The 26,698-nt window shown below is 43.3% G+C and overlaps 2 protein-coding genes across 2 annotated transcripts in view; one reads left to right on the top strand and one right to left on the bottom strand.

The window, feature by feature from the left end:
* HOMER2 (homer scaffold protein 2) overlaps window positions 1-26,698 on the top strand; it is a 58,713-nt gene that overhangs the window by 23,219 nt on the left and 8,796 nt on the right. The window contains exons 7-10 of the mRNA XM_015593451.2: window positions 550-574; window positions 1,860-1,970; window positions 2,569-2,649; window positions 3,828-4,035. Of these exons, the coding sequence (XP_015448937.1) occupies window positions 550-574; window positions 1,860-1,970; window positions 2,569-2,649; window positions 3,828-4,016 (406 nt within the window). The 3' untranslated portion in view covers window positions 4,017-4,035. The remainder of the gene's footprint in view (window positions 1-549; window positions 575-1,859; window positions 1,971-2,568; window positions 2,650-3,827; window positions 4,036-26,698) is intronic.
* Window positions 15,532-26,698, bottom strand: part of WHAMM (WAS protein homolog associated with actin, golgi membranes and microtubules) — a 17,288-nt gene continuing 6,121 nt past the window's right edge. Inside the window, exons 4-10 of the mRNA XM_025050394.1 lie at window positions 26,527-26,696; window positions 25,762-25,927; window positions 23,195-23,382; window positions 22,149-22,235; window positions 21,809-21,904; window positions 18,433-18,985; window positions 15,532-16,371 (exon numbers count right to left, since the gene is read on the bottom strand). Of these exons, the coding sequence (XP_024906162.1) occupies window positions 16,070-16,371; window positions 18,433-18,985; window positions 21,809-21,904; window positions 22,149-22,235; window positions 23,195-23,382; window positions 25,762-25,927; window positions 26,527-26,696 (1,562 nt within the window). The 3' untranslated portion in view covers window positions 15,532-16,069. The remainder of the gene's footprint in view (window positions 16,372-18,432; window positions 18,986-21,808; window positions 21,905-22,148; window positions 22,236-23,194; window positions 23,383-25,761; window positions 25,928-26,526; window positions 26,697-26,698) is intronic.

Here is a 26,698-nt window from a genome sequence, read left to right as displayed (position 1 = left end):
GGGCTCCTTCTTCCCTCCCCTCTCCGCTCCCATCCCGCCTTTCAACCTCCCTCCATCCCAATAACTGATTCATTACTTTTGTTGAACCACTTTTATGATTCTTGTTGCGAAGGAAGAAATAAGTGAACGGGAGACCTCAGCATTGTCCCTCGAGGACAGCAGCCCCCTCGCAGACAGCACCCTCTGATGCTAGCTGTGGGTGGCCCTTTTCTTGTGGGTGGTCCTCCCTGGGCCAATTACGTGGTCGGTGATCTAAGGTGGAGAAAGGGGAATCCAGGGGGTGAGTGAAGAAAATGGATTCAGGAAATGGTGAGGGGCGTTTGCTCAGTAACCCTGCTTCCTGTAAATCACTATTTCTGAAAATGTGAATGTGGACGTTAGAAAGTGGGAGATGGGGGGCGCGTGCTAGCCACCATCCTGTGACCTCTGCTCTCCTACGGTGACATCCAAGCATTTTGCTTTGTTCTGGAATTCACCCTGGCCTTCCCTCTTATTAGCCAGGCACACTCGGTAATTGGACTGAATTGATGAGGCAGTTTGGGGGTGGCCAGAGAATCCCAAGTTGAGGCCTGAGGTCGCCGCGCTGACCGTTGGTCAGCATGTTTAGCCCATGGGCTGTGCACAGAGTCTGCTTGGTAAGTGCAGGGTTTCAGAGGGACACGTCACATGGAGACTGGTATTCACTTTCCCTTACCTGCCCACCCGACGTGAATGGAGCCCCCAGAGACCGCCACTGTGTTCCACTGTCTTGCTCGGTACAGATGGCACATAAAACTGCCTCGTGTCGCTTTTTCATTTCATTGTTCAAAGTGCTGACAGCAAGGGGCACCGGGCCAAGTGCTGATTCTGTACTTTCCCTCCGAGACCCGGCTTCTCTGCCTGCTGCAGGGATCAGAGGGATCGATTCCCCTTCCTTTCTTTTCCTCTTCGCACCTGAGTGTAATAACCAAGGGGCAGAGCAGGAAGTGGAGGGCATGTTCCCAGGAGGAGTATCAGCTTCCCTGCTGGGGGACATGGGGAGCTTGATCTCCAGCAGCTCCTTGGCTGGGGGTTCACAGCCCCCAGGCCACCTCTGGGAAGTGTCCTCACCATGACCACCCCCTTTACTTGCTACTGCCTGCTTGAGGGGACCACGTCAATGTGGCACTTCTCTGTTGTACATCGGTTCCACTCCTGCCGTCCATTCTGCACACACTCAGCATCAGACAGCAATACCAGGGGCCTCAGGCCTTTGCCTCCCCGCTTCTGAGGGGTCAGGCTGGGGAGGGAGCAAAAGATACACTCTGGGAATTTGCTGATTCAGCTGGCACCTCTGCCCCTCTCGAGGAAAAGGCCTGCAGGCCAGGCTCCTTCAGTGTGCATCAATAGAGAAAGGTCATCTTGTCTTAAAACCTTCGAAATGTCATTGCGTCTCATTTGGTGGTCACTGTCCTACAGTGCTCAGTTTGGTACCCTGTGGGCTTAAACCTTTCAGATGAAACAGAATAATTCAGGACATGATTAAAATGATATAAAATTTATTCTGGGGAAAAGCAGATAGATTCACGAGACATCTGGCTCCTGTTTGTGATGGATCCTCAAAACAAACCTAAATTTTCTGTTCTGTGCCCATGAGAGAAACCAGAAGTCCAGAGCATCCTAAGGCCGGGTTTTGTGCCATATGTGGCTCTGCTGGTAGGAAGGCATTTCATACAAGCAGCCCCTCAGGGGGCCACGTGGAGTCTGATCATAGCCACAAGGAAGAATTTATAAGTTAGTTTATAGTTCATTTTAAAAGGAAGCATAAACCGCTGTGGTGGTCTTTTGTTGTATAACAAGAAAACTAGCATCCCTGCTTTAACGTGTAATGTTTACCCAAGATTGATGAGCTGGAGGAACAGTGCAGTGAGATCAACAGAGAGAAGGAGAAGAACACCCAGCTGAAGAGAAGAATCGAGGAGCTGGAATCGGAACTACGAGAAAAGGAGACAGTGAGTAACAGAGCCAACGGCGCCCTTGGCGTCCCCTGGGCTTTGTGGGGTGATCTCTACCCAAGGGCACAGCAGGTGGCTGTGGGCATGTGACCAGCCCTGGCAGCTGCCTGGACGAAAGCACAGAGACAGAGTCAAGTGTCGCACCAAGGCACACACACCCCATTGCAGAGGCCTAACCCTTACCCTCTGCAGCCTCTTCACTGTATTTGTTATGTGGTCAGTCATTCAGATCCAAGAGAGAGTTGAATGTTGTGCCAAACACTTGGAAACTTTTATTAGACAATCCATCGTCAGAAGTTTAGTTTTGCTGTCAAATTAATGCAGCAAGAGCCACCAGTCACACTGCCATTTATTTTCCAGGGAGCAGCACAGCGAAGTACACAGATGCCACAGACGATGGGCATGTAACACACTCAGCCCTTAGACTATCTGATGTGTGTTAAGTGCTAATGTCATCACCTTTATTATTTATGCAAACAGCACAAGTTCCAAAAGCTGCTTCCATTCCTGCATGTGCAAGTTGGGGGATTTTCAAGAATGCATCGTGGTGTCTGACTTGCTTTCACATTCTTTTTCATATTCCTGTCTCCTGTAGGAATTGAAAGATCTCCGAAAACAAAGTGAAATCATACCTCAGCTTATGTCAGAGTGTGAATACGTCTCTGAGAAGTTGGAGGTAAGCGGGAGCACATGCGTCTGGCTCAGACGAGGCTTTGCCGGGTTGTTCATCTCTCCCAGGCCTCTCCCTCTCACACCCTGCATGGTAGAGAAGAGCGATTTTCTAAAGCCAGCAGTGACTGCATGCCAGATGCCATCTCTGTCCCCCAGTGCAGGCTCAGCAGCATTTGTCTTTTGGTTTTTCTCCTTACGTGAAGGTGTCTTGTGCAACATAACCATAGTACAGGTGACTGCTTCCCATGCACAGGACCCCAGAGGCAGTGAGGGGCAGGAGCGGGGTCCGAAGGGAGGGCTGAGAGTGTAAGACTTGGGTGCTATTCAACCTTGCCACTCTGCAGCCAGTGACCTTGCACGTGACCTTGGGCAGGTCACCCCACTTGCTGGCTCAGATTTCTGATCCACAAAAGGAGGATTTTAACCCCCTCTTTCACCTCTCCTCACTTCAGGCGCTCTTTCTCAGGTAGCGACCCAATGTTAGTAAGGAGTCCCTGTGTGAATGTTCAGAAAAGTCACATTTCATACCCATAAAGTGGAAGCGCTCATTTGATATGAAGAGCGCAGGCTGAAGCCTCATTTTAGGACTCACAGCCATCCTGTCTTTAGGAGCTTGAACGTCTCCATGGTAACACCATGGTCGGATGGTGCACAGACCAGCTGTCCCCGAGTCTGGCATGGCCGGTCGTGCCTCCGTGAGGGCGGGAGGCTGACCTGGGGCCAAGGAGGCCTCCGCCTGTGAGTGGAGCCGGGGGAAACACGTCGTCCCCCTGTTTGTCCCGTGTCTCTCTCAGAATAGAACTGAACAGGGCCTCTGCTGACCATTCTGGGATCGGGGATGAAAATGCCTTGAGCCAGGCTTGCAGACATTCTCTGCTGGGCACTCGTGAAAGGGTCAGTTAGCATCAGGTGCCCTGGGCAGGATTCTGACTTCTGCATTCTGTGTAGGGACGTTGGTTTTCAGGCCAGATGTTGGTCGTACACTCTGCCTGTTGGCATCTCTGCCAGGGAACAGACAGGGAAGGAGGACATGCCTTCTGTTCTGCCACCAGTGGTCGCGCGCTGAGGGACTAGCACTTCTGCGGGTGCAGCCCCGCGGGAGAACGCACCGTCGGCTGTAGCAGGTCTCAGGGGACGGCTCCCATCGCTGTGTTCTCCACACCCTTCTCCCTTTTGTTTCAGGCAGCAGAGAGAGACAATCAGAACCTGGAGGACAAAGTGCGTTCTCTGAAGACGGACATCGAGGAGAGTAAATACCGACAGCGCCACCTGAAGGTGGAGTTGAAGAACTTCTTGGAGGTCCTGGACGGGAAGATCGAGGACCTGCACGACTTCCGCCGCGGCCTCTCCAAGCTGGGCGCCGACAACTAGGGCCCCGCGCGAGTCCCAGGTGTGTGCGTGAGACAGCCAGGACTAGGGCGTTCTCCCGTTTGCGTTGCTTCTGTACGTGCGGGCGCGGTTGGTCGTGTGTCCAAACCAGCTGTGCCGTCCACTCTCCTCTCCAGATAGAAGCCTCTCGCCTCTCTGGCCTTTTGAGGTTGTGGACAACTGGAAGGTTCTGACTCAGGAATCCAGAACTAGGTCTACCTTCACCGTTTACGCAGTCAGGGCAGGGATGTTCATATCTTTCTCAAGGGCTGTTGCAACCATACGAGCTGAAATAGATTTTCTAATCCAAATACGAATGTCCTTTCCACCTCCTTTTTTTGAGTAGCATTCAGAGTGTTTGAATGTCCACCAGGCACCCGAGCGTGGGGCATGGAGATGGCAGCTTCCCTCTCAGTAAGTATCAAGATACTTTAAAGCAGCCCCTCAGCAGAGATTCGTCCAGACAGAGGAGACAGGCTTTTCTGGTGGGCGCACTCACCCACGTGGGGATCGCCGGCGTCCACCTTGCCCCCCCTCCCCCACCCCCACCCAGTTCGTAGGGTTGCGGCAGAGCGCCTTTTCTTGGTTTTAATTTCTGAGCAGGTTGCTGTGCTGTGGGAACAGCACGCAGTAAGGGCGCCTAGCACAGTGCCTGGCACAAAGTAGGTGCTTAATAAATATTTGTTCAATTAAACATACAAACAGAACTTAGTGTTTTAATCGAACCCCAGCAGAGTCCCTGTTGAACAGTCCAGCATCTTGGCGCCCTGGGTCATTATGAGACATGAATGCACTTGTTGGGTCAGGTGGCCCTGAGGCAGGGAGGGTGGCAGTAGAAGCAGCAGGAGCTGGTGGCCCCACCCCCTGCTCCTGGGGGTCTCTGACACTGGGACCACCCTTCTTCTCTAGGCCTGGGTCCTGTGGCCTGGACCACTGGCTGTCCCTATCTAGGGACTGTCCAGGGCTGGGACCTGGGGGGGATCCCATGTTGTGTTTAGACAACTGAAAAAGAAATCACAGTAGCTCTTGAGGGCTAGAGAGTCGGCTCAAGTGGCAGAGCCCTGGCCTTAGTGACAGAGGAGCTCTGCCCAGATCTGCCACTCTCTCTCAGTTCCTGCTAAGGAGCGGACAGGAGCCACCAGCCTCTCCTCCCTTGCAGAGTTTTTCAGTGGGCACCGGGTGCCATTGGCATCCTTGCCTGGGAGGGCCGCCCCTGGGCTTGGCCAGGGGGTTTGAATCCTGGCTGTAGGCATTTCTAAACGCCTTCAGTAGAGGGCGAGGCCTTGGTGCCCCCTCGTCTGCTTTGAGAGCCACTAAGAGAACTTCCTCCTCCAGAAGGATTTTCTCACATGGTTTGAATTTCTCCCGGCTGAATTTGGATAAATGATAAAACAGCCTGGGGTGATCTGGAGAACTTTAGGGGAGACCCTGCAGACTGAGTGGTGGCTTTGAGCACCTGGCATATAGCAATGCAGTTTTGTCAGCCCTCTTGTGATTTGATAAGGCCTTCTGGCTCTACCCTTTCAGAGTTCCAGGAGGCTCTTGGTAGCAGCTCCTTACTAGCCGCGCCTGGAGACCAGAGAGCTGGGCTGGCCCTGAGCCAGGCCTGTGGCCAGCAGTGAGGTAAAGGGGATTCTTCTCAGATCAGGTCAGTCCACCTGCCAGCAGACTGGGCATGTGGCTGCCCACGAGCAGTGAACACTGGAGTCCAGAATCGCAACTTGTGTATTCCGAGGCCCGCCACCCCTGTCTATCATAGTGATGATGGAAAACACTGGAAGCAGTAGAGCTGTTACTAGGGTGGCCGCTGCATCCCTGTGTGTCCTTGTAATCCCTGCTCACTGATCCTTGAAGAGTTTGGTGTGTGCCTTGTAGGTCGGAGCTGAGGAGCTAAGAGCACTGGGGGCTTTGCTGAAGGGGGTGGGAAGCTGGGTCCGGCAGGGAGAGCGCAGCTTCACAGAGCGCTAGACTCTGTTCCTCTGCTTTTCTCTAAAGATTTTGATGTTTCTTCATTTACTTTCTTTTAAGAAAAACGGCCCCAGAACAGCATGGACAGTCAGTACAGAGACTGGCCCTGTCTGACAGCCTCTGGCTCGGTGAGCCAGTGTAACACGTCCTCGTTTGGTAGGACGTCACACTCTAGTTTCACCGCTGATGTCCGTTAGTTGTCATTATGTTGAGCCAGGTGCAGGCAGGACATAAACCTTTCACTCATGAACGTCCGGCCACGCTGTGCTGCTGCAAGATTTAGAGCCAGGACTGCATTTTTGTTTCCAGGTGCGGTCTCCTTATTTTGACATCTCCGAGACTGGCTGCCTGATTCTGGATTAGCTTTCTTTCCGCATCCATGAAACCTGGGGTCTAGGAGAGGCCAAGTAAAACTTGAATCCGTCTATCCATAATGATCCTTAAAAATAACTTTCGTTCCAGTAAAGACCCAACAGGATACATTGCAAAGTTGAGAGTGGCCAGCAGAGGTGAACCCTTCCTGGTGTCCAGGGAATGTAAAACCACCCGAGGGACAGGTTGGAACAGTGTGGTCAGGCCTTGAAGGGCATCCACGTGAAATGCCTTTCAATGCCATATTGTCACATTAGACCTCAAGTGGAGAGAGGACCGAGTGGAAATCATCACCCCTATATTGTAGACAGGAAGCAGAGACAGAGGGTGACAGGCCCAGCATCCCCAGCTAGTGAACAGCAGCGTCGACTCTGCATCCAGGTCTCCTGGAGCTTGGTCCAGGGTCTTTCTATAAACCCTGCTGCCATTCTCCTTTTGGTTACCCTTGGGTGCCAAGGAAAAAAATCTGTTAAGAGCACATTGCAGTTATACCATTTTAACATATGTCCACAGCAAAGTACAATTTAAAATGAATGAATGAGAATTTCATGTACATTCATTAGAAATAGTTCCATTCTTGAAAGATTCTGGTTTTGCAGAGGTCCTTCCGAGAGAGTGTTGGTTAAGATGAAGTCCGTGCTCTGAGAGGCCAGATCTGAGTCCTTTGTCGATGGCTTCAGTGGAGGCAGTGGTCCATTCAAGACACACAGGAGGCCCTGAGGCTCCAAGGCAGTACACAGAGTTCTTGCTGGGGGTCGCCTGTCCGTTGCCCACCCCCTTCCCAGACGGGAGCCAGCTCTGTGCAGGGAGCAGCCACTCAGTGGTTGGAACAGGTCAAATGAGACCTACCCAACCCGAGGCTGTCCATGGCGGGCAGCTGGTCTCCAGCCTGCAGCCTCCTCATGGACTTTTCGCTTCGGTCAGCCTGCGAGCACAGGCTTCAGGATGGCGGTTTGCTGATGCAGGACCGGTATGTACTGAACGTGACGTGGGACAGCAAATAAAGGGGGGGATGGACCGTAGTTAACATGCGCCCAGAAGCAGTGCGATCAGCCCAATTTAAAAAGAGTCCTTTTCTATAAAAAAGTCTACTCTTCTCTGTGGCCAGCCGCAGGCCGGCGACCTCACTGGGGGACCTCACGTGTGGTCGCTCTTAGAAGGTAGCCGTGATGTGACTTAGCTGAGGCCCTCAAAAGGGGCTGTCCTTTAAGAGGGAGCCAGCCACTGCTCTTTGCTCATCACTGAAAGTGGGTGGTTTGTGCCATCTGTCCTTCTAAAGGCGGTGATTCTTTTATTCACTTGAAACATTGCTGGATTTTGAAGCACTGACGGTTTACACTAGAAGCTTTCAAATCAATGCCCAGATATATTTTTAAATGGTATGCATGGTTTAAAAGGATCCTAATTTCTGAGTACATAGTTTCCTCCAAAGAAATATTATATATTCTGGGGATGGTGGGGGTGACGGCATGGAGAGGAAGTCCTCTATAGAAATGTATGTTATTTATGTGTCCTTTCTGTACACCTGTCTCAAGAATATGGGTTTTCTAGTTCCTCTTTAAACACCAGCCAGGCAAGAAAGTGACTTTGGCGAGAGAGAGAGAGGGAGAGGGAGAGGGAGAGGGAGGGAGAGAATGAGCTACAAAGTGAGTGATGCTGTTTGTAGGGCAGGCATCTTCAACCTGTATGCAAACCACAGGCCTAACTGCGCGCGTGCATGTGCGTGTGCGTGTGCGTGTGCATGTGTGTGTGTGTGTGTGTGTGTTGGGGGAGGAAACAGCATGGGCAAGTGGAAGAAACAATATTTTCAGTTAAGAATATGTATAGCTAAGAGGAATCTTAAATAACCCTGGTGGTGATATCAAATGGGATCCATGTGTGAGAAGACTTTGTGGGTCTTTTGTTTCAAGCAGAATTGTACAGTGCCCTACTCTCTTTGACGCTGCAAAGCCTTGTGAAATGTGGTCCCCTAGGTCCCACAGACCCCCGGTGCATTTGGCAGGAGCCCAGAGAAACCACGGTGGAGTCCAGACTGTGGGACATGTTGGCAGATGATCGATAGGTCTGATGATATGCAGGGAACGTGTCACTGTTTTTACCCGGTCATGCTACTTTTAATATAAAGTCATGACTTTACATAAATTGTAACAATGCCTTATGATGTGACAGGCAATTAGGCATTTCTTCCATCAGATGTTAGAATTCAATGAGTAGTTTGAGGTGGACACGTGGAATTTTCAAGAGTATTAAGTTTTTTTTCCCATTTTTAAATGCCTTTTTGGTACACAAGTAATATATTCTTTAAAAGAAAAAAGAAACTACAGACGAAAGAAAAAAATCACCTGTTATTACACCATCTGGTTATAACCACTGTTAACATTTTGCTATATATCTTTCAGACTTTTTTCTGTGCCTCTGTATTTGTTTTATTTTTCATCAAAGACAGTCATACATGCTGTTTTATAACTTGTTTTTTTTAGCACTGTATTGTGAATATATTTCTATATCAGTAACTATGTATTGCATCATTTTTAACACCTGTGTAGGTTGTACCTTGGACACCTAGGTTGTTTCCAGTTTTTTTCCTGCTATAGTCAAGGATATGATGAAATCCTTTTTTCCAACATCTTTGTGACTTTTTCAGAATATTTACTTAGTATGATTTTCTAAACTGGACTTTCTGCCTCAGAAGTGTGGCGGGCAGTATGAGTGCTGGTCTATGCCTCCTCTTCTACTTCCTGGGCACACAGGAGCCTCCAATTCTCAGCCTCTTAGAGTCACTCAGGGTCCCATGACTAATCCTGGCCAATCAAATGAGAGCAGATGACATGTGAAACTGGCAAGCCGAGACTGTGAAATGCCCACGTGCAATTCTCCACTCTGTTCCCTGGCCTCAGCAAATGGTGACGTCCCGGGGCCGGAGCCTGTCAGCCTGAGCCCCTGTCCCTAAGTGACTCCGTGAGCAGCTTTCCTTCATGACACTCCTACCTGCCCACCTGCATGGAAATGTGGTGTGAATACAGGGTGACCTTAAGGCTGACACCACTGGCATTTTAGGATTAATTTGTTCCTGCAGCATAATCTACCCTATCTTGACCAACAACAACCACCAAAAATAAAAGGGCACATTTTGAGGACTTCTAATATATATGGCCTCAAATTGCCTTCCAGAAATACAATACCAAATTATACCCCCACCAGCAGTATGTGAGAATGTCCTGCTCCCTCTTTAACACTGGCGTTGCCGTGGAGCTGGGGCTAGTTTTCGTGTATATTTTTTTAAATAAAAATGAGACTCTCACTAACAAAAAAGTTTATGGGAAAATATTCTTTTGTAGTTTACCTAGTCATCTCCTCTGGCCAGCCTTCTCATAAGGTGTTAAACTATCTCACCGATTTCTAAGAGGTTTTTTATTCCTATAAATATTGCAAAAAAAAGAAAAAAAAAGTTATATGTATGGCTTTTGAAAAATGTTCAGACATAGAAAAACACTTTTTAGTCAAATCTATCTTTTCCTTTAAGGTTGCTGCCTTTTCTGTCATGCTTATGCAGATCTTACCGATTCTGATTCTAAGACTGTATATTCACCAGTATTGTATTCTTGCACAATTAAATCTGTGATCCCTCTGGAGTTTATTTTCTAAATTTCCTCAACATCATTTATTGGGAAATCTACCCTTTCTTGACTGATATGAAAGTCCATATTTACTATATGCCCAAATCCTTATGCATCCTTACCTCCTGCTTCTGAGCTCTCCATTGTGGTCTCTTGTGTGCGTTCTGGCACTGGTGCCACACTGTTTGATCATCATTTAATTAATTAATTAAACTTTTTCAGAAATTTTCTAGTATTTTTTGTATATTAATATTTCCAAAAGAAATTTGGGATCATTTTTGTAATGTTTACTAGAATTGGAAATTGGATCGTACAAAATTTATAGTTACTACAGAGAGAATTAACATTTTTATAGTATTAACCTTTCATTTCAGTACATTTATATTCTGTTCCTCAGTATATTTTTCCTAGTATAGGTAATTTTTGTAGTGGTTAGTATCATAAATGAGCTCTCCAACTGCTTATTGTTAGTATAAAGGTATACCACTACTTTTTTTTAATGAAAAGTAAATCCATTGATTTTTCTGATTAAAAATATTAAAGTTGTGTAAATGTAAACATTATAAAAAACATAATGTAGGAATTGAAAGTTTCTCATAATTAAAATCCTTTTGCCGCAAGATAGTCAACAATTGATGCATAGTCAAATTTCTTTCCCAAAATATGTTTTATCATTCTGACCATATGATACAGCCCTATCTGCTACTTCCATGTTTCAGTTGGCAATAGATCTTGGGCATCTTCCTGTGTCAGTACATGTCAATCTACCTCATTGTAGTGAGTGATTGTATAATAGTTTTTTTTTTACTTGGTAATTGGTTATTACATGTTTATTTTGTAACTAGCCAATTACTGAATTCTCTTTCCTTCCTTGTGATTGTTTTTAATTCTTTTGCCTTTTTCAGATACATAATAGTTCTGGGTAGTGATGATAATTTTAACCTCCATACTTTTAACAATCTTATTTCATTTCCTTATCAAATTGACCAGCACTTTTAGAACAATGTATATAATTGTGCTGGTATTGTACATTCTTCTTTAAATACATGTAGTTTTTACTTAGTGTTTCTCCAAAAGTATAAATTTGAGTCTTAATGTAGATATTCTTAATATGTGAGTTTATATATTAAAGTTACACCCTTCTCTTTCAAGTTTACTGAAAGTTTTATCTGTAATGATGTCAAGATTTTATTAAATGCCCTTTTTTCACATCTGTCAAAATGATCAAGTGCGTTTTCTTTATCATGACTTAAGGCGAATCATTTTAACAGATTTGCTCATGTTAAATTCTCTCTGTATTTCTAGAAAATCCTGATTTACTCCTGGTATCTTATCCTTTCAATGTACTTCTGCACTCAGTGTTAACAGTGGTTATTTATGATGGGTTTGTTATGGCAGATTTTTGTGTTCTCATCTGTATTTTCTGATTTTTCTACAAGGTTTGTATATTACTTGTATTATAAAAATAAGAGCTTTAAAATAAGAAAAATATTCTGCAATTGGTTTGCTCATATTATTTTGGAATTTTTCATGTTAAGATAAACAATTGTGTCATTTTTTTTCTACTATCTCTGTAAGGTATGGTGTTGGCTTTGTGTTAACCTCTTAAAAAAAAACAAACAAACAAACTTGGGAAGCTCTCTTTTTTCTATGCCCTGGAACAATTTAAATAATATTTAGAATTTTTTGCTCCTTGAAGTTTTGATAACATGTATAAAATTGTCCAAGTCTAGTGCCTTTTTAGAGAATAATCTTTGACAATTTTTTTTTCATTGTTTTCCATGCTCATTAGTCTCTTCAAACTTTATTTCTATTCTGTAAGTTTCTGGCAATTTAAATTTCCTAAATAATGATTCTGTTAAGGTTTTCAGATTTACCAGGATGAAGTTGTTATATTTTCCTATTCTCATTTCTTACATTGTGTGTCCTGCTTTCCCTTTTTATTCTGATGAATTTTTCCAGAATTATTCTATTTTGTCGATCTTTTCAAAGAACCAACTCTAGGACTTATATCTTAATTTACTATTTTGATTGTTTTTGTTCTTATTAATTTCTTCCTTTCTTTTAATATTTTTTTACCTTCTCAAGTCGAATACCATTTTAACTTTTTCTTGTTTAATAATAGCAGTTACTAGTAACTTTAAAGCTATGACTTCTAAATTTATTCACATCCGTTAAATTTCTAGGTATAGTGTTCTAAGTTATAAATAATTTCAAATTCAACTTTATTTTTTACTGAAGAGCTATTTGAAATTATACTTTTTCATTTCTAGATAGTTCAATATTTGTCTTTGTTTTAAACATTTGCTATAAATTTCTAGTTTTACTGCTTTGCTGTCAAAGAGGGTATGGCCTGTACAATTTCTGCATTCTGGAGTTTATTGATGTTTTCTTAGGACCTAATAAATTGTTCATTTTAATAAATATTCCCAGGAAACTGCAAAAGAAGATATATTCTCTGAAGGGAACAAAATTCAATCTGTATGTATTAATATGATCTTATTAATTCTAATATTATGGACCTCTAATTTCTACTTGAATCATTAAAAGACTAAGGAAAGTATGTTAGTCTCCCACTAATATTGTAGTTCTGTCTATTTCTCTTGTTTCTAACACTTTCTGCTTTACATGTTTCAGTATGATGTTATTTGTCAAATTACCTTTTTATATTTAAGGAAAAAAAGGTTTTCCTTTAAAGACTCGTATACCTTTGTGAATTTTACCTGATTTTGTTGTAACCGAGTTATGGCAAAATATGTCAAAATACATAGTTTGGTAAAATGGTAAATGTGTTTCTCTTTTTAAGTCAACAAAAATTTTTCAGAAACCTTTGTGTCTTAAGGAGATGTTTGGAATAAGTTTGGAAGCTCAACCCAGGGGTAGGTTGATGATATTCTCTGTGGCCTCGAGCAAGGATGGCAGTATGGGCAGAGGCACATATGCCTTGGGGACAGGATGAGGGATTTTGAGTATGCCATTCCAGACTCCTGCTTTGGGGCAGCCTTATGCTCGGGTAAGTTTAGGAGACACCCACCCTCTAGCTGGTCACATTCTGCCTCCATGGGGCCAGAGCTTTTGGCAACCCGAGGCATTTTTCTTCTGCAGGCTGGGCTTTTGGGCAGAGGGCAGCAGAAGAGTGTGTGGTTGTCTTCCTAGCTCTTGGGGGGAAAAGCTAATCTCGGAGACTCATTCTACTGAAAGACTTTTCCAGAGCTGTTTGAACAGATTATTTACATGGCAGAGTCTGTGCTCGGCAGAAAACCAGCTTTTCCCCAAAACGTGTAGGAGGTGTGAATCTCAACCCACAGCTCCGGAGTGAAATAAATACAGCCTCTTTTCCCCTTCATTCAAGTTCATTTCTATTTCGAGCCCCCATTCTATAAGGCTCATGCATTGATCTCAGTCAATTCTGAGGACCTCTTTCCTCCAGATGTGAGTGTTCGAAGGTTCTGAGGAGCTTATGTATTCCCAAGGAGTTAGCGGGAAGGGAGCTTGTGTCTACTGAGATGTCTCCTGTCCCTGTCCTGTAGTCCTCTGAACTACCTCTGTGTCGTGTCCGTGTGCTTGGGCGTATAAGAACTTCCCAGATGTCCTCCTGCTGCAGAACTCCCCGTGTGTCCTGGGCCCTTGCTGCAGCCGTCCTCCGTCTGACAGCAAACATTTGGGGTGGAGGGCAATTTAACTCGAAGGGACTGCTGGTTAAGCCAGGTGCGTGTTTGCAGGGGAGAGCACACCACTGGGTGGAAATGAGTGTGGCCACCAATGCCTGCTTGCTCTGAGGATGGTCACTGCTCCTGTGTGGGTTTGGCTTTGGCCCTGAACACTGCGTGAGCCACCTTTTGGAGGTCTGTCCTGGCGGGGTCAGGAAGAGAGATGATGTTGCTGGCTTTGACTGTAGAGGAAGGCCACAAGCCAAGGAAAGCAGGCAGCCTCTACACACTGGAAAAGGCAAGACAACAGCTTCTGCCCTAGAGCCTTCAGAAAGGAAGGCAGCCCTGCTGACACCTTGGTATTGGCCCAGTGAGACCCGTGTTGGACCTTGGACCTGAGGAACAGTAAGAAAATTAATTTGTGTTGTTTCGAGCTTCCGAGTTTGTTACAGTAGCAGCAGAAAAACCGTATACTCCCCACATGAGCTTACACACCTAAGATTCGAGAACCTCTGCTGTATAAATCCACAGAACTACACGGTTTCACGTGATGGGAGGTTCCACATTCATCAAACACCTCCTGGTTCTAGCTCCTGCAGCTACCTGCTGCGTTCCCCAGTTCATATTCTGGAGAGGGAACGAATGAACAAATAAATAAATCAGTCTGGTGGCCCAGCTCGTTTTGCACTCCAGGACAGCCCATAGAATGCTGCCAGCTACGGATTGGTTATCCTGGAATCAGCTTTGCCCATAGGGCCTGTCTCAGGCTGTAAAACTGGCCACAGCAGCTGCACACCCCCCTGTAGCCAGGGCTGTGTGTGAGGAGGTAGCATGCCTGGGGCTCAGGGAGACTTGGGAGAGGAGAAAGCTCTACGGGGTGACTGGGGATGGTGTGGTTTCAGTGGGACTCAGAGGCAGAGGGCTGGGGGCATCCCAGGCACTTATGCTTAAGTGAGGCAGGTGGCAAGCAGCGTGGTATTGCTGGAGTAAAACCTGGGGTAGGGGCAGGGGCTGCCCAGGACAGCAACCAGGTGTCAGGCTGGACTCCCCTTGCTGAGGCGCCAGCCCTCACCATGCTAGATGCAGAGCTGGGAAGGACTTCGTTGGAGCCTAAGATGGATCGGCAGCACTGTGGAGGGGGGTTGGAGACGTTTACAGCAAGACGGTAGGACACAGGCCGTCCCCCACTCCTTGGCTCTGAGGTCCCTGAGGCCAGAGTCTGGACTGACTTCAAGGCTTGGGTAGGAAAAGGGGAGAAAGGGAGAAATGAGGAAGAAAAGGCTCCAGAGAGGGAGAAGTCTTGATGCACAGAGAGGTAACTGGGAGAGGAGTTTTAATTGGGAAAACTCTTTTTGAAAAGGATCTTTTTTTTTTGAAGCCTTCTCATCTTTGGCAGTCCTTAGCAAATTCTGAGAATTTCCCAAGCCTGAATGAGATCACTGTTGTCTCAAAATACTGAGTTTACAATAATTAAGATTGAAACAATACATAACTGCAAAATAACCATAAGGAAGTCCAACGTAGTTCTGATTTTTCCATTTAAAAAAATATCTTGTTCTTTGCAGAGAACTGTCTTGGGGCTAAGCTTGGCCTGTGTCTGTGATGGGGCAGGAGGCCTGGGGCACGGCCACTGACCTGTGGAGACCCAGGATTGCATGGCAGGCGCAAGGGATCTGAGGTCAGTGGGGACATTTTGGGCAATTAGAGAAATGCGTGTTCTGCTTTGTACTGGTCTTGTCCCCTATCCTGATTTTAACACAGAGCACTACCCACCCTACCTTAGTATTTGCTTAAGCAAACATTTAGCTGAAATCTTATTAAAAACTTGACACCCGGCCCCCCACCAGAGAAGGCTGTGCTTTTTATCAGTTAAGATTTCATGTTTTCATTTCCTCATGATTGACACTGATACATTATCCATAGTTCTTTATGATGAGTTTATAGAATGCGTGATACATAAAATACATTCATTTAAAATATTTAAAACTATTCCTGAATATAAGCAATTTATTCTCATTATTGCTAAAATAATGTTCACATTCAAACCTTTAAATCTGAGGAAACCACTGGCGCGCACACACAGGACACAGTCAGCGGTCTCACAGTGCTGTTTGCCACATGCCATCACAGTGTAGACGTTTTTCAGAATAAGGGAATGATTCTAGAGCATCCACAGTGAAAAATAAATACTATTTTCTTACTCCGGCAACACTTACTACGGGGTCTCGGATCCCAACTACAGTGTGGTGTGTAGGAGTGACCACAACACTGCTTCTCTGGTTTAAAGAGCCACACATTAAGTAAAAGCTGAGATGTCACACACACAACCCTGCTGATCTTCCGGGTGTTACTTGGCCAGTCTACCCTGTTCACATGCTTTTCAGGAACAGGCCTTGGGCCCTGCGGCTTCATTCCAGCACGCTGTGTGCCCTTGGCCTTGGAGAAGAGCTCAGTGGTCCCACTCGCTCAGGCCCTGCCCCTCGCCGTCCTCCTCGTCCTCCTCGGAGTCGGCAGACACTCTCTTGATTCTCTGGAGTGCAGCCTGGATGCTCCTCTCCAGGTTGCTGGCAGGTTTACTTCTGGGGCTCAGGCCAAGGTCAGGGTGAACTTTTCTCAGTTTGACGCCTCGCCTTATGGCGGCCAGAATGTGCTCGTTGACTGAGGCGTGGGGAGGGGACCAGGCTGGCACGTCCACTTTCCGGAGAGGGATTCTGTCACGCCTTAAGGAGGCCAGCACGTCATCCATAGATCCTGAAATTGAGAAAACAGAGCAAGTACTATCAAAAAGTCATATTCTTTCTCTTCGAGATGCCAGGACGTTTTAGTACTAGTTAAAAGTGTTAAGTCACACATCGGTTAACACCATAATTTATAAAAATAACTGTCGTTTCTGTAAACACATTTTGATGATCTGCTAGAAAGGTCAACCGCAAGCTCCCTGTGTGGATACGGGACAGTTTAACCTCTAACGTTTTATCTTGACCACTTATCTTTCACTACTTCTCAAGTCCACAGCAACTCGCACAGCTGTGCACACCTGTTGTTAGAATGTGTTTTTCAAGACACGGCTGTCGTGTTATTTCTGTGTGATCTTGAAGAGAGTTATGGATGCCTGGGGTGAAACGGTCTGACCCGTGTGCGCCACTTAGATATACCTCTGAAATTATGTCCCCTCCGTTTCCTTCGCCAATTTTATACACTTTTTAAAAAAATGTACCCTGCTGTATTTCTCTAACTTCGGTCTTGGATGTTAATCAGTGATGACTGATGAATCAACATGACAATGAAGTGAGTAGGTTTCCACACATGAAAAGCCTTAAAGTAAAACTTTTATCAGTAGCTAAATGAACCTGGCGGGGGAGGCGCTGGCATGTCTCTGTAGTGTGCCTAATCCCACCTACGTCACCCTGAGGTACCTTGCCTGCTCTGTTCTTGCGGGTGTGAAATGCTGTCAAAACACAAATTAGATCAGAGTTTCAAGGCCTGGGTGAGGAGAAGCTATTTTTCACTCTGGCACCATGAAACCCCTGAGCGGTATGATGGTGGCCACTGATTTAGAGATCTTCCAGGTGAGGGTTCGAGAAGAATAGTCGTTTCTAGTTCAGGATTGAAAGGCCAGGTGGTGTCTAACAAAATACTGTTTCACTTTGGACTCAAACCTAAAATGGGTTATTATAACACCCTTCTGGGAGTAAGAAGACAGTTTCACAGTCAAGGGCACTTTTTGGTGCTAGTTCACACTTTCTGATTCTTTTCAGTGGAATGAAAAGTGTGGGAGTCGACTAGGGCTTCCCCACACTGTGCATTGGACCCAGGCTGGAAGGGGGCACAGGGGTCCGCCCACACCCACACTGGGCTAGGCACTGGCACACACTCACTCCACTTACAGTGTTGTTGCGACATGGAACTGGGCCAAATGGTAGACATTTCCATTTGTACCAGGTTCTAGGTACAGTGAAACCTTCACCTCAACCAGAATACTCAATTATCCAGAATCACAGTTTGGAGCTGGTATATTTCCATCATTTACAATATCTATCATAGTACCTGTGCATGTTCTAGGTGGAGACACTCAAGCATGGTCTTGAAAACATGTACACAACATTTTGCTAGGATTTATCTAGAACACACGTGCACGCACACACACACATAAAATACACTCAAAGCATTAGGGTTTGAGTCTCAGCAGATTTAAGCCAGTGTCCTCAATAGTCAATGTCTAAACCATAATTAGAATTATGAGTCAGATAAACAAAGAAATATTCAAGTGTATTGCAAAGGCAAAAAGTGGTCCACTATTTTTTTTTTTTTTTACCACCTCATTTTAGAAAGATTTCTCACAGGAAGGTTTTCTGTCTACTGTCAGCCTGTAGGAACAGCCTTCCATGTTCTGACCACAATTCCTCTACAGTAATTCCCAACCAATCTGCTTAAGATGCAACAAGTTAATTGTGTAAAGGACTCAAACGCAACAGTAAGCGTGATTTAAAGCAACTCAGACACATACTGAAGTCTTAAGAAACCTGAAATAGGTTTATTCTTTCACAGCCTCCAAGATCTCGAGTCTTGTGACCATTAAATGTACGGAGATGGTTTCTTCAGGATGAGTTAGCATTTCTCAAACTCAGATTTAGGTAGGTTACGCTACCTTTGCAATAAAACGGTAATATTTAAGACAGCAAATACTGGAATATTTTAAGATTGCAGAGAATTCTGAAAAAGATTTTGATTTGAAGAGGATGGCTTCTAAAGCTAGAATGCTCAACCGCTCAAGCACCCATGGGGATGCAGGGACAGAATCCGGCGGATTACCTGGGCCTTCGAAACTGTCTGAGGAATCACTTGGTCCTTCAGCAGGCGACTCACACACTAGAGGAAGTGGCTCATCATCTTTTACTGAAGTCCTGCCGTGGAAATTCCAATGATTTGCAGATTGAGAAGAAAAGGACCGAGCAGGGAGGGCAGGCGCTGGCGGCGGCGGCGGTGGAGGAGGTGGAGGTGGTGGCTGTGATGGCGGCGGTGGCGGCGGTGGCGGCGGCGGTGGCGGTGGAGGCGGTGGAGACGATGGGGGCGAGGGCGGGGATTGTGGCCGTAATGACAGTTCCTCACTGGATTTGTAGTGTGTTTGGTCACCAGCTGGAACAAAAATCGGGACAGGGGTATTTCCAGGACAGTCTTGAAGCTCGGCAGTTTTCGCATCACCGACTTCCGGTAAGGGAGCCCTTCTGGTCTCCCCGGAGGACGACGAGGTCACGGCCTTTGTCCCAGAGGGCGGCGAGGAGGCCTGCTGGGCAAGTCCACCTGGCGGGGTTGGAGCCTCAGGTTCCGGGCAAGAGGTCTTTACTACAGACCGACCTGGACATCTCTGAAAATGGAAAACTGCTGTGAGAAACTTGCCACAAATGCAAACCATCAAAATGCTGGAACTTTCTGTAAACAAATGAACACAGAAGAGTTTCTGTGTGTGGACTGTGCTAATTCACAGAGTGGCTTTCTCTTACTTTGTACACCCACCCTTGCTACTAAATCTGTATTAAAGAATAAGCATTTATATCCTTTGACATAATAATTTCTCTAATAAAATAGATATGGAAGGAAACATAAAAATATAATATTTTTAGTATGAAAAGTCAAACTAAATATCAGCAATAGTTAAAAAATTACAGTGAATTTATATAAAATATTAGGCAGCCATGAAAAATCATAAATAGTATAAAGTTTGTGGAACATCCTAAAAAATACAGATGATGGAGTATTAAATTTATAATCATGCAAAAAACAGCTAAGAAAAATAGAGTGGACATCAAAGCGACAGGTAAAATAGGAATTATGGATGTTTCTTTCCTCTAATATGTTTATATTTTATAATTTTAAAAAATGTGAATTTAAAAAGTTCTAGTCTCTCAGGTATTCATTTGATAAAAATCTAGCCAACAAAGAACTAATCTTGAGGGGTCAGGAGGGGAATCCCTAAAAAAGGCATTGATTAGCCAGTAAAACATATAACATATTAATACTATGTAGCCATTAAAATAAACTATATACACATATATATCAACATGAATGTACCTCAAAAACAATTTAAGTGAAGAAACTGGCAAAGGATGTATATAATATGAGGCTGTTATTATAAACTTAAGCCAAAAACACATACCAAACTTAAAACACTGAAGTTTAAGTGTAAAATTAAAACACACAAAAGCGCAATTCATGATAAACTCAGAGTATTTCTGTCTCTCTCAACATTTGCTGTTTTCAGAACAAACAGCAGAGCAACGGCCACAAGTCCCCAACCTCACTGATGGCAGCTGTCACCTTACAGCTTTCAGTCAGAGAACAGGCCAGTAGAACACAACCCCAGGAACTGCCAGACCTCAGGGGTCGCCCAGCCATCTCCTGATGTCGGGGAGCCCCGACTAGCCAAGGATCCCCTCCTTGCATCCCACAGCAGCAGGTCACTATGACTCCGGCCTGCTGTGTCCTGCCTGACATTGCCAGACATTGCCAGACAGTCTGCCTCACCCTGGACACATGTGACAGCCCCTGAGATATTTAAAATCAACTTGTCTGGGTTCCACAAGTATCTTGTACCATGGGATTTCATTTCCGGCCTTTTCCCTCTCCTCCTTCCTCCCTTCCTTCTAAATGTGCTCACATTGGCTTCGTCCCTTCAAGGGTGACACTTCTTGGTACACACAGAACTCCCTCATTCTACAAAGGATGCTTCTGTTCCTACTTTCTAAAAACTCATAAGGTTTTCTTCAACTTCATCCCAAGTGAGTCACATTAAAGTGAAGGAAACTCAATTCTCAGAATTCTTTTCCCCATATTTAAATCACACACACACACACACTCCTTCCCACCACCCCTTGTATAAGTGTATTTTTGGACCAAAAAACCTGCAACTTACACCAATTTGAGGTCAACTTGTTTAACTCGTTCCAGCTTGCTGAGAGCTTAGGCGGCCTGATTCCGTCACCTTCCATCTGTCTGTCTTCCTACCTCATACTATCTCTGTGTGAAAGTTGATCATTGATCTGCCTGACTGGTTCAGGGCTAAAGAGCTGGACTTGGGTCTCTTCCTCCATACTGATTCCATTGCAGTAATCACCCTCTGGTGACAGCTCACAAGTTACTGTCCAGCTCATTCGCTCTACATTCAGTGGGTATTCACGTCACTCCTGTTTGCGCCTTCTTCCTGCTTTCATTCCCGCCCTGGCCCCTGTTCAGGACGATTAAATCAGAGTCTCTGGAAGTGGGCTCTGGGCATTAGTACTTTCAGGAGCTCTGCCGATGATTTCTGGTTTGCTGCCCAAGCTACAGAATCCCTGTTGTGGCTCTGGAGTTAGGGACCTCACTCTGTATGACCTTGAGCCCAGCTGTGTAATCCCTCTGAGCCGTGGTTGCTCATCTGTGAAGTGGATGATTGATAGTATCTCACAAGTTCATTTCAAAAATGAAATGAGACGAGTGTAAGCACCTAGCTCAGTGCCTGGGATACGGGAGGCGCTTGGGAGTGGTCAGGGTGCTGAGTGTAACAGAAAACAAGATGAAGCTGGTAGGTCATGATTTTCTGCTCCAGTAGCCCCAACTTTACTTGTTAGTGTCACATCACAAACCTTCAGGACCTTATTTCAGAGGCCTGTCTGGAGCAGGTTGTTTTCTCTTTGGGAGAAATAATGAACTTGGGTCTTTGTGAAGGTGTGTGTGGGGGTATGTGATGAGAACAGGTTTATGGTTTACATTCAACAAGCTTAATATTTTTAAATAAGTAACTATTTACTTATTTAAAACACCCATTCACGTTTAATAGAGCATTTAACAAGATTTATGTCACAGTGTTCCCTAGACTTCACTTTCAAGAATTCTTTATTGCAAATGAGGGAAAAACTAGCTAAAGTCGAGGGCAGTTTAACTATTTTCGGTTTCCCTGCTGGTCGACACCATGGTGGGCAGAGCTAGCACCACTTGGAGGGGGCGAGCAGGAACCCTAGCGTGTGGCAACGTCAAAACATCTCGATAGTCTGATATTTTTTACTTTTATCTATATATTAAAAGTAATGGCATTTTGGGAACAGCTTGTATTCCAAATGATCTGTTCATAATCCTTGATACTTTCTCTGAGGATGGGTGATCTGCATTTATTCCTCTGGAAAATGTAGGCGAGGTGATTATTTCCGGAACTTACCTCTTTAAATTCTCTCAATCGTTGCAGCGTTTTTTGGCGTTCTTGGTTTATCCATTTTTTTTTCTTTTGCTCCTCTTCTTTTATCTTGTCTCTCTTCTGTATTTAAACAAACATATTTGTAAATTCCTCAAAATAAAAATAAGAAAGGGGCTGTAACCCAACATTGTCGCCTGCTCCCGACCACCCCCGTCTGCTCCCCAGACTACAGGACTGGGCTGCACAGTCTCCCCGGGTTGAGGCTGACCGCTGCAGGTCCAGGGCAGTGAGGCTTCAGTGTCCACAAAGTTAAGCCAGGATGCTATACTATGCAAATCTAGAACATTTTTCTTTAACCACTCACCATCTGAATACTGTGATGCTGATGAAAATATTTTATACTTTCTGCAGCCTGTTGTAGTCGGAGCCGATGGTTTTCTTTGCATTGATCCTGGTGGAATAATACAAATCACCTACGTGGTTTTCAATATTATCATGGGCTATAGCATAAAAGGTTGAAAGAAAAAAAGCATTGTATTTGGGGTGCCGTGTAAGACAATCATGAACAGGCGTTTCTGGAGTGGCTCAGTGGTACTGCCTGACACTTCCCCTGTCATGTGATGAGGGGTGATGAGCACTTGCAGGAATTAGCTGTTCCCAACCAGAAGGGCCATAGCTGTGATTTAGTGCTTAAGGAGGTGAAAAAGCAGATTCTCCAACCAAGGGAAAATGAGAGGGCACACAGGAGTCCTTCATTCTTAAATGGGATGTGTCCTAAGGATAAGTTTCAGTGCTTATTTTATAATTATAATTACTGTTTGCAGCATTACGCTTATTGTTATAAGCACATTTCCCCGTAATGCTGCAAACAGTAATTATATTTCCAGATATACCTACATAAGCATATACAATCTACAAATACCTGAAAAATTATATTAAAAATGATATTTCAACTATGACTAACTATTCTTAGTTTGTTACCTTTTTATATAATCATATAGTTTTTAAAAATTAAGAAAAAGATCACTAACCAATTATAAGGATTGAAATGAGCTCCATATTATCTCTGATTTTATCATCAACAATTTACACTAAATTATAGAATTTACTATAGCTGATGATTAAAAGTTTCTACTTATTGTGGTTTTAAAAATACTTCTGTATGTAATAGGCAGTCAACAAATAGTTAATGGCTTAATTAAAATCTGAAGATTATAGTAAATGCCTAAATCCCAAAGAAACAATCATCTTAAGAAAAAATTTTAAATATATTTTAATTGTAGCCATATAAAAACACAAAGCATTCATCACTGTGTTGGCCAACGCCTTAGTTTTGATACCTCTTTTCACCTTTTGTGAAAGCAGAGACCCCTGGCAGCGGGGAGAGGGAGAGTTGCCCTGGGCGCCCACCTTTCTGTTCCTGAGACAGGCTCTCCTGGCACAGATCCAGCCCCGTCTGCTCTCCAGCTGCTGGCGCTGCCGGCTGAGCGCTTGCACCTCCGAACTCCTGTCGTCCTGCAGTCCCGTCACTCGATCAATGACTTTGAGTTCCTCCAGATTTTCACACGGATCATAGTACACGACTTCATCCTGTTTATCTGGAAACATATTCATGATTTTTTTAAGACATGTTTTATTATTTAAAAAATAAGGCATAAAAATATTTTAAATGTAAGGAGAGTAAAGAGCACATGTAATCCCACCACCACCCAGGAGAACCACACACACACATATATACTATTTATATAGCTACACATGCCAACAAACAGAGTTCTAAGAGAACATTTTCCATGTGATGGAAATAGAATTTTAATGGCAACACAGTATTCTCTAATTTAAACATTCCTGGTTGTTAGGATGCTCCAGTGTTCTATTATCAGTTTCACCATGATGAACATCTCTGAATATAGGTCTTTTTGTACATTTATTATCTCCTTAGCAGATGAATATTTAAGACTCTTGATAACTATTGTCAAACTGCCCTCCAGAAAGGCAAGTTACATTCTACCAGCAGTATATTATTAAGGTGACTTAATGATATTTAGTCTTGATTACATGTTGATTTTTTAAAAATACATGCTAATTGTAACAAATTCAAGCCCCACAGAAGAAAGTGAAATTTTCTTCTTCTTTCCCCAAAACTTTGGAATCCTAACCCAGAGGAAGACATTATCAACAATTTGGCATGCATACTTCCAGATTAACTTTTTTCATAGAATTTTTTCCTAAATATGTAAAATTCTTATAATCTGAAACTACTGTAAAGTTTTTTGAATGCCTATGATTAAATTAAATGTTCAGGATCTGTGTGAAGAAAATTATTAAACTTGGTGGAACTTTAGGGAAAAAAAGACTTAAGTAAATGGGGAGACATACCATGTCCTTGGATGGGAAGATTCAAAATTGCAAAGATGACAGTTCTCCCCAAATTAATCTCTAATTTTAAGCACACTCCCAATAAAAATTCCAGTGAGTTTTTATTTATTTATCTATTTGTTCTGAACTTGTCAAAATGATTCTAAAGTTCATCTGGAAGAATAAAGGAGTAAGAACATAGTCAGAAAACTTATGGAAAAGTAGAGTAATGAGGAAGTACGTGCTTTCCCATAAATTAAAGTGTGCTTCCAAGATTCAATAATGGGAATAGTTTGGTACCAGTACCAGAAGCCACTCACAAATCAATGAAATAAAGTAACAGTTCATAAATAGAACAAAATAAATATAATAATTCTGGATATGAGAGGGGTAAGCAAATCAAAGCAGTAGGAGAAAGTATTTTCAAAATCGGTGATTGGGACTGCTAACATCTTGAGAGGGGAGTTAGAGTCCTACCCTACATCAAAATTAATTTTACCTGGATTGAAGAGCGAAATGGTCTTTTAAAAATCTTAAAAATACTAAAAGAAAAAAATAAGTAAAATATTGACACAATTTTAGGATGAGGATGACTTTGCCAGGTATAACACCAAAAGCAGATAGATGTGACTTCATAAAAATTAAATAGTTTTACAAGGTGAGAAAAAGCGAACAACAGGGAGAATTTATTTACAATATATGACAAATTAGTAGACTAATATCGTTCATATGGAACAGGAACATTCCAAAGGAAAATGGGCAAAGACCATGAATAGGCACTTAATGAAAGAAATACAAGTGGCCAGTAAATATACAAAATTGCTTTCAACGTCACTTGTAACTGAATAAATGAAAATTAGAAGATGCCATTTTTTTTCTATCAAGTAGGTAAGAATTTAAAAGAATGGTAAAAGTACAGAGAAACAGTTTCATAAACTGCTGATGGAGTGTCATTTTGTACAACTTATCTGGAGGGCCGCTGCAGTATGAAATTTAGAAATTAGAAAATAATGAAGGTGAGGAAAAGTATATATCAAATGACTGTTGCAGTGTTTTAACAGATATGTGTCAAATATAAATTCTGCATGGTCCTTGACCTAGTGATTTCATCTTTAGAATTTATTCCAAGGAAATAATCCATCCTACACAGACACGTGTGAAGAACAGTGCTTTACTACACTGCTGTTCACCACAGTGGAAACCTGAAAAATCAAAGTCAGTATATCCACATAAGGGAATACTACGTAGCCATTAAAATTTTTGAAGATTTTATTACTGAAATGGAAAGATGGTTATTATGTATTAAAAGAAAAAAGTGGATATTGAACAGGATATATAATTTAAAAATGGATAGATATTTATATACATCAGGCTACAAAGTTAATAAATTATCATCACTAAGTATCTCTAGATGATGGAATTGGAGTAATAATTTTTCTTCCTTTATTTTGCCGTGTGTTTAACAATAAACATATTGGAATAATAAAAATACTTAGGGGAAACTTTAGGAAATTTCAGTAGATTTTTTTAGACAATTTACAAGAAGTAATTGATAATATGGTCTGTATTTCCTTGATGTATAATTTAAACATTATTAATATATATTTAAATATAAATTTTACCTTTGATAAGTCTTTTAATAGAGTCCAACTGTGTAATAAGTAGTATTTCTTCATATTTTAATATCTCAAATTTAACCTCGTATAGCTCTAATTGAACTTCATAATATTGTATTTCTAATTCATCTACAACATCTATATTTTTTTCTTGTTCTGGAAGATCTTCCATCTTGTTTTCATGGAAAAAAAATAAGAGCAAGTTAAAATAGTATAGTAAAAGCAAACTATAGAAGCATCTGAGCTCTTTACTATTCCTTGCTCAATGCCAAATATAAAAAAGCGAATAGAAAAGAAATACTCTTCCATTTTGTTTAATGAAACAAAAATGCCCTATCCAACATTTTTACAAATACTTTATCTCATACTTGAAACAGATAAAAACATTTAGGTTTGAGAAAAATCAATGGCAATGAGGACTTTACAGTGATTTCTGCTTTAAAGTCATAACATTACAGGAAAAATTTGACTATGATCCTAGGATGAAGCATCTGATTATTCTAAAGTTGTGCTGAAAATATTGCTTGATTAATTTTAGAGTATATTACCTACTTCTCTACTGCGCTCAATGTTATTATCAAGGGAATCCTACAATGTAGTATTTCAAAACCATCTTGAGCAATGGGAAACTTTATAGCCAACCTTTCGTGGTCTTTCAATTCTTATCTACTAGAAGATGGTGTTGGAATAAGTGAAGAAAGGAAGCTCTTTAACAATAGCCAGAAGGAAAAATGACATCGAAAATCACAGTCACCTCTATCATTGTCTTACCTTTCCCCGAATTTCAGCTCTTTTGTGATTTAAACACAACTCTTTGGCTCTCATGAGTTGCAGAGCCTCTCGAGCCAACATCAGCTTGAGTCTTTCTAACCTGGGGGCTGCGGTGGCCCAGGCAGCCTGGCCGAACCTCTTCTCATCCTGTTCCATTTGTTTCTGCATTCCT

Source organism: Pteropus alecto, unplaced genomic scaffold (assembly GCF_000325575.1).
Source record: "Pteropus alecto unplaced genomic scaffold, ASM32557v1 scaffold60, whole genome shotgun sequence".
Taxonomy (NCBI): domain Eukaryota; kingdom Metazoa; phylum Chordata; class Mammalia; order Chiroptera; family Pteropodidae; genus Pteropus; species Pteropus alecto.
The sequence above is the reverse complement of the archived record's forward strand: the minus strand, read 5'-3'. Positions and strand labels throughout refer to the sequence as shown.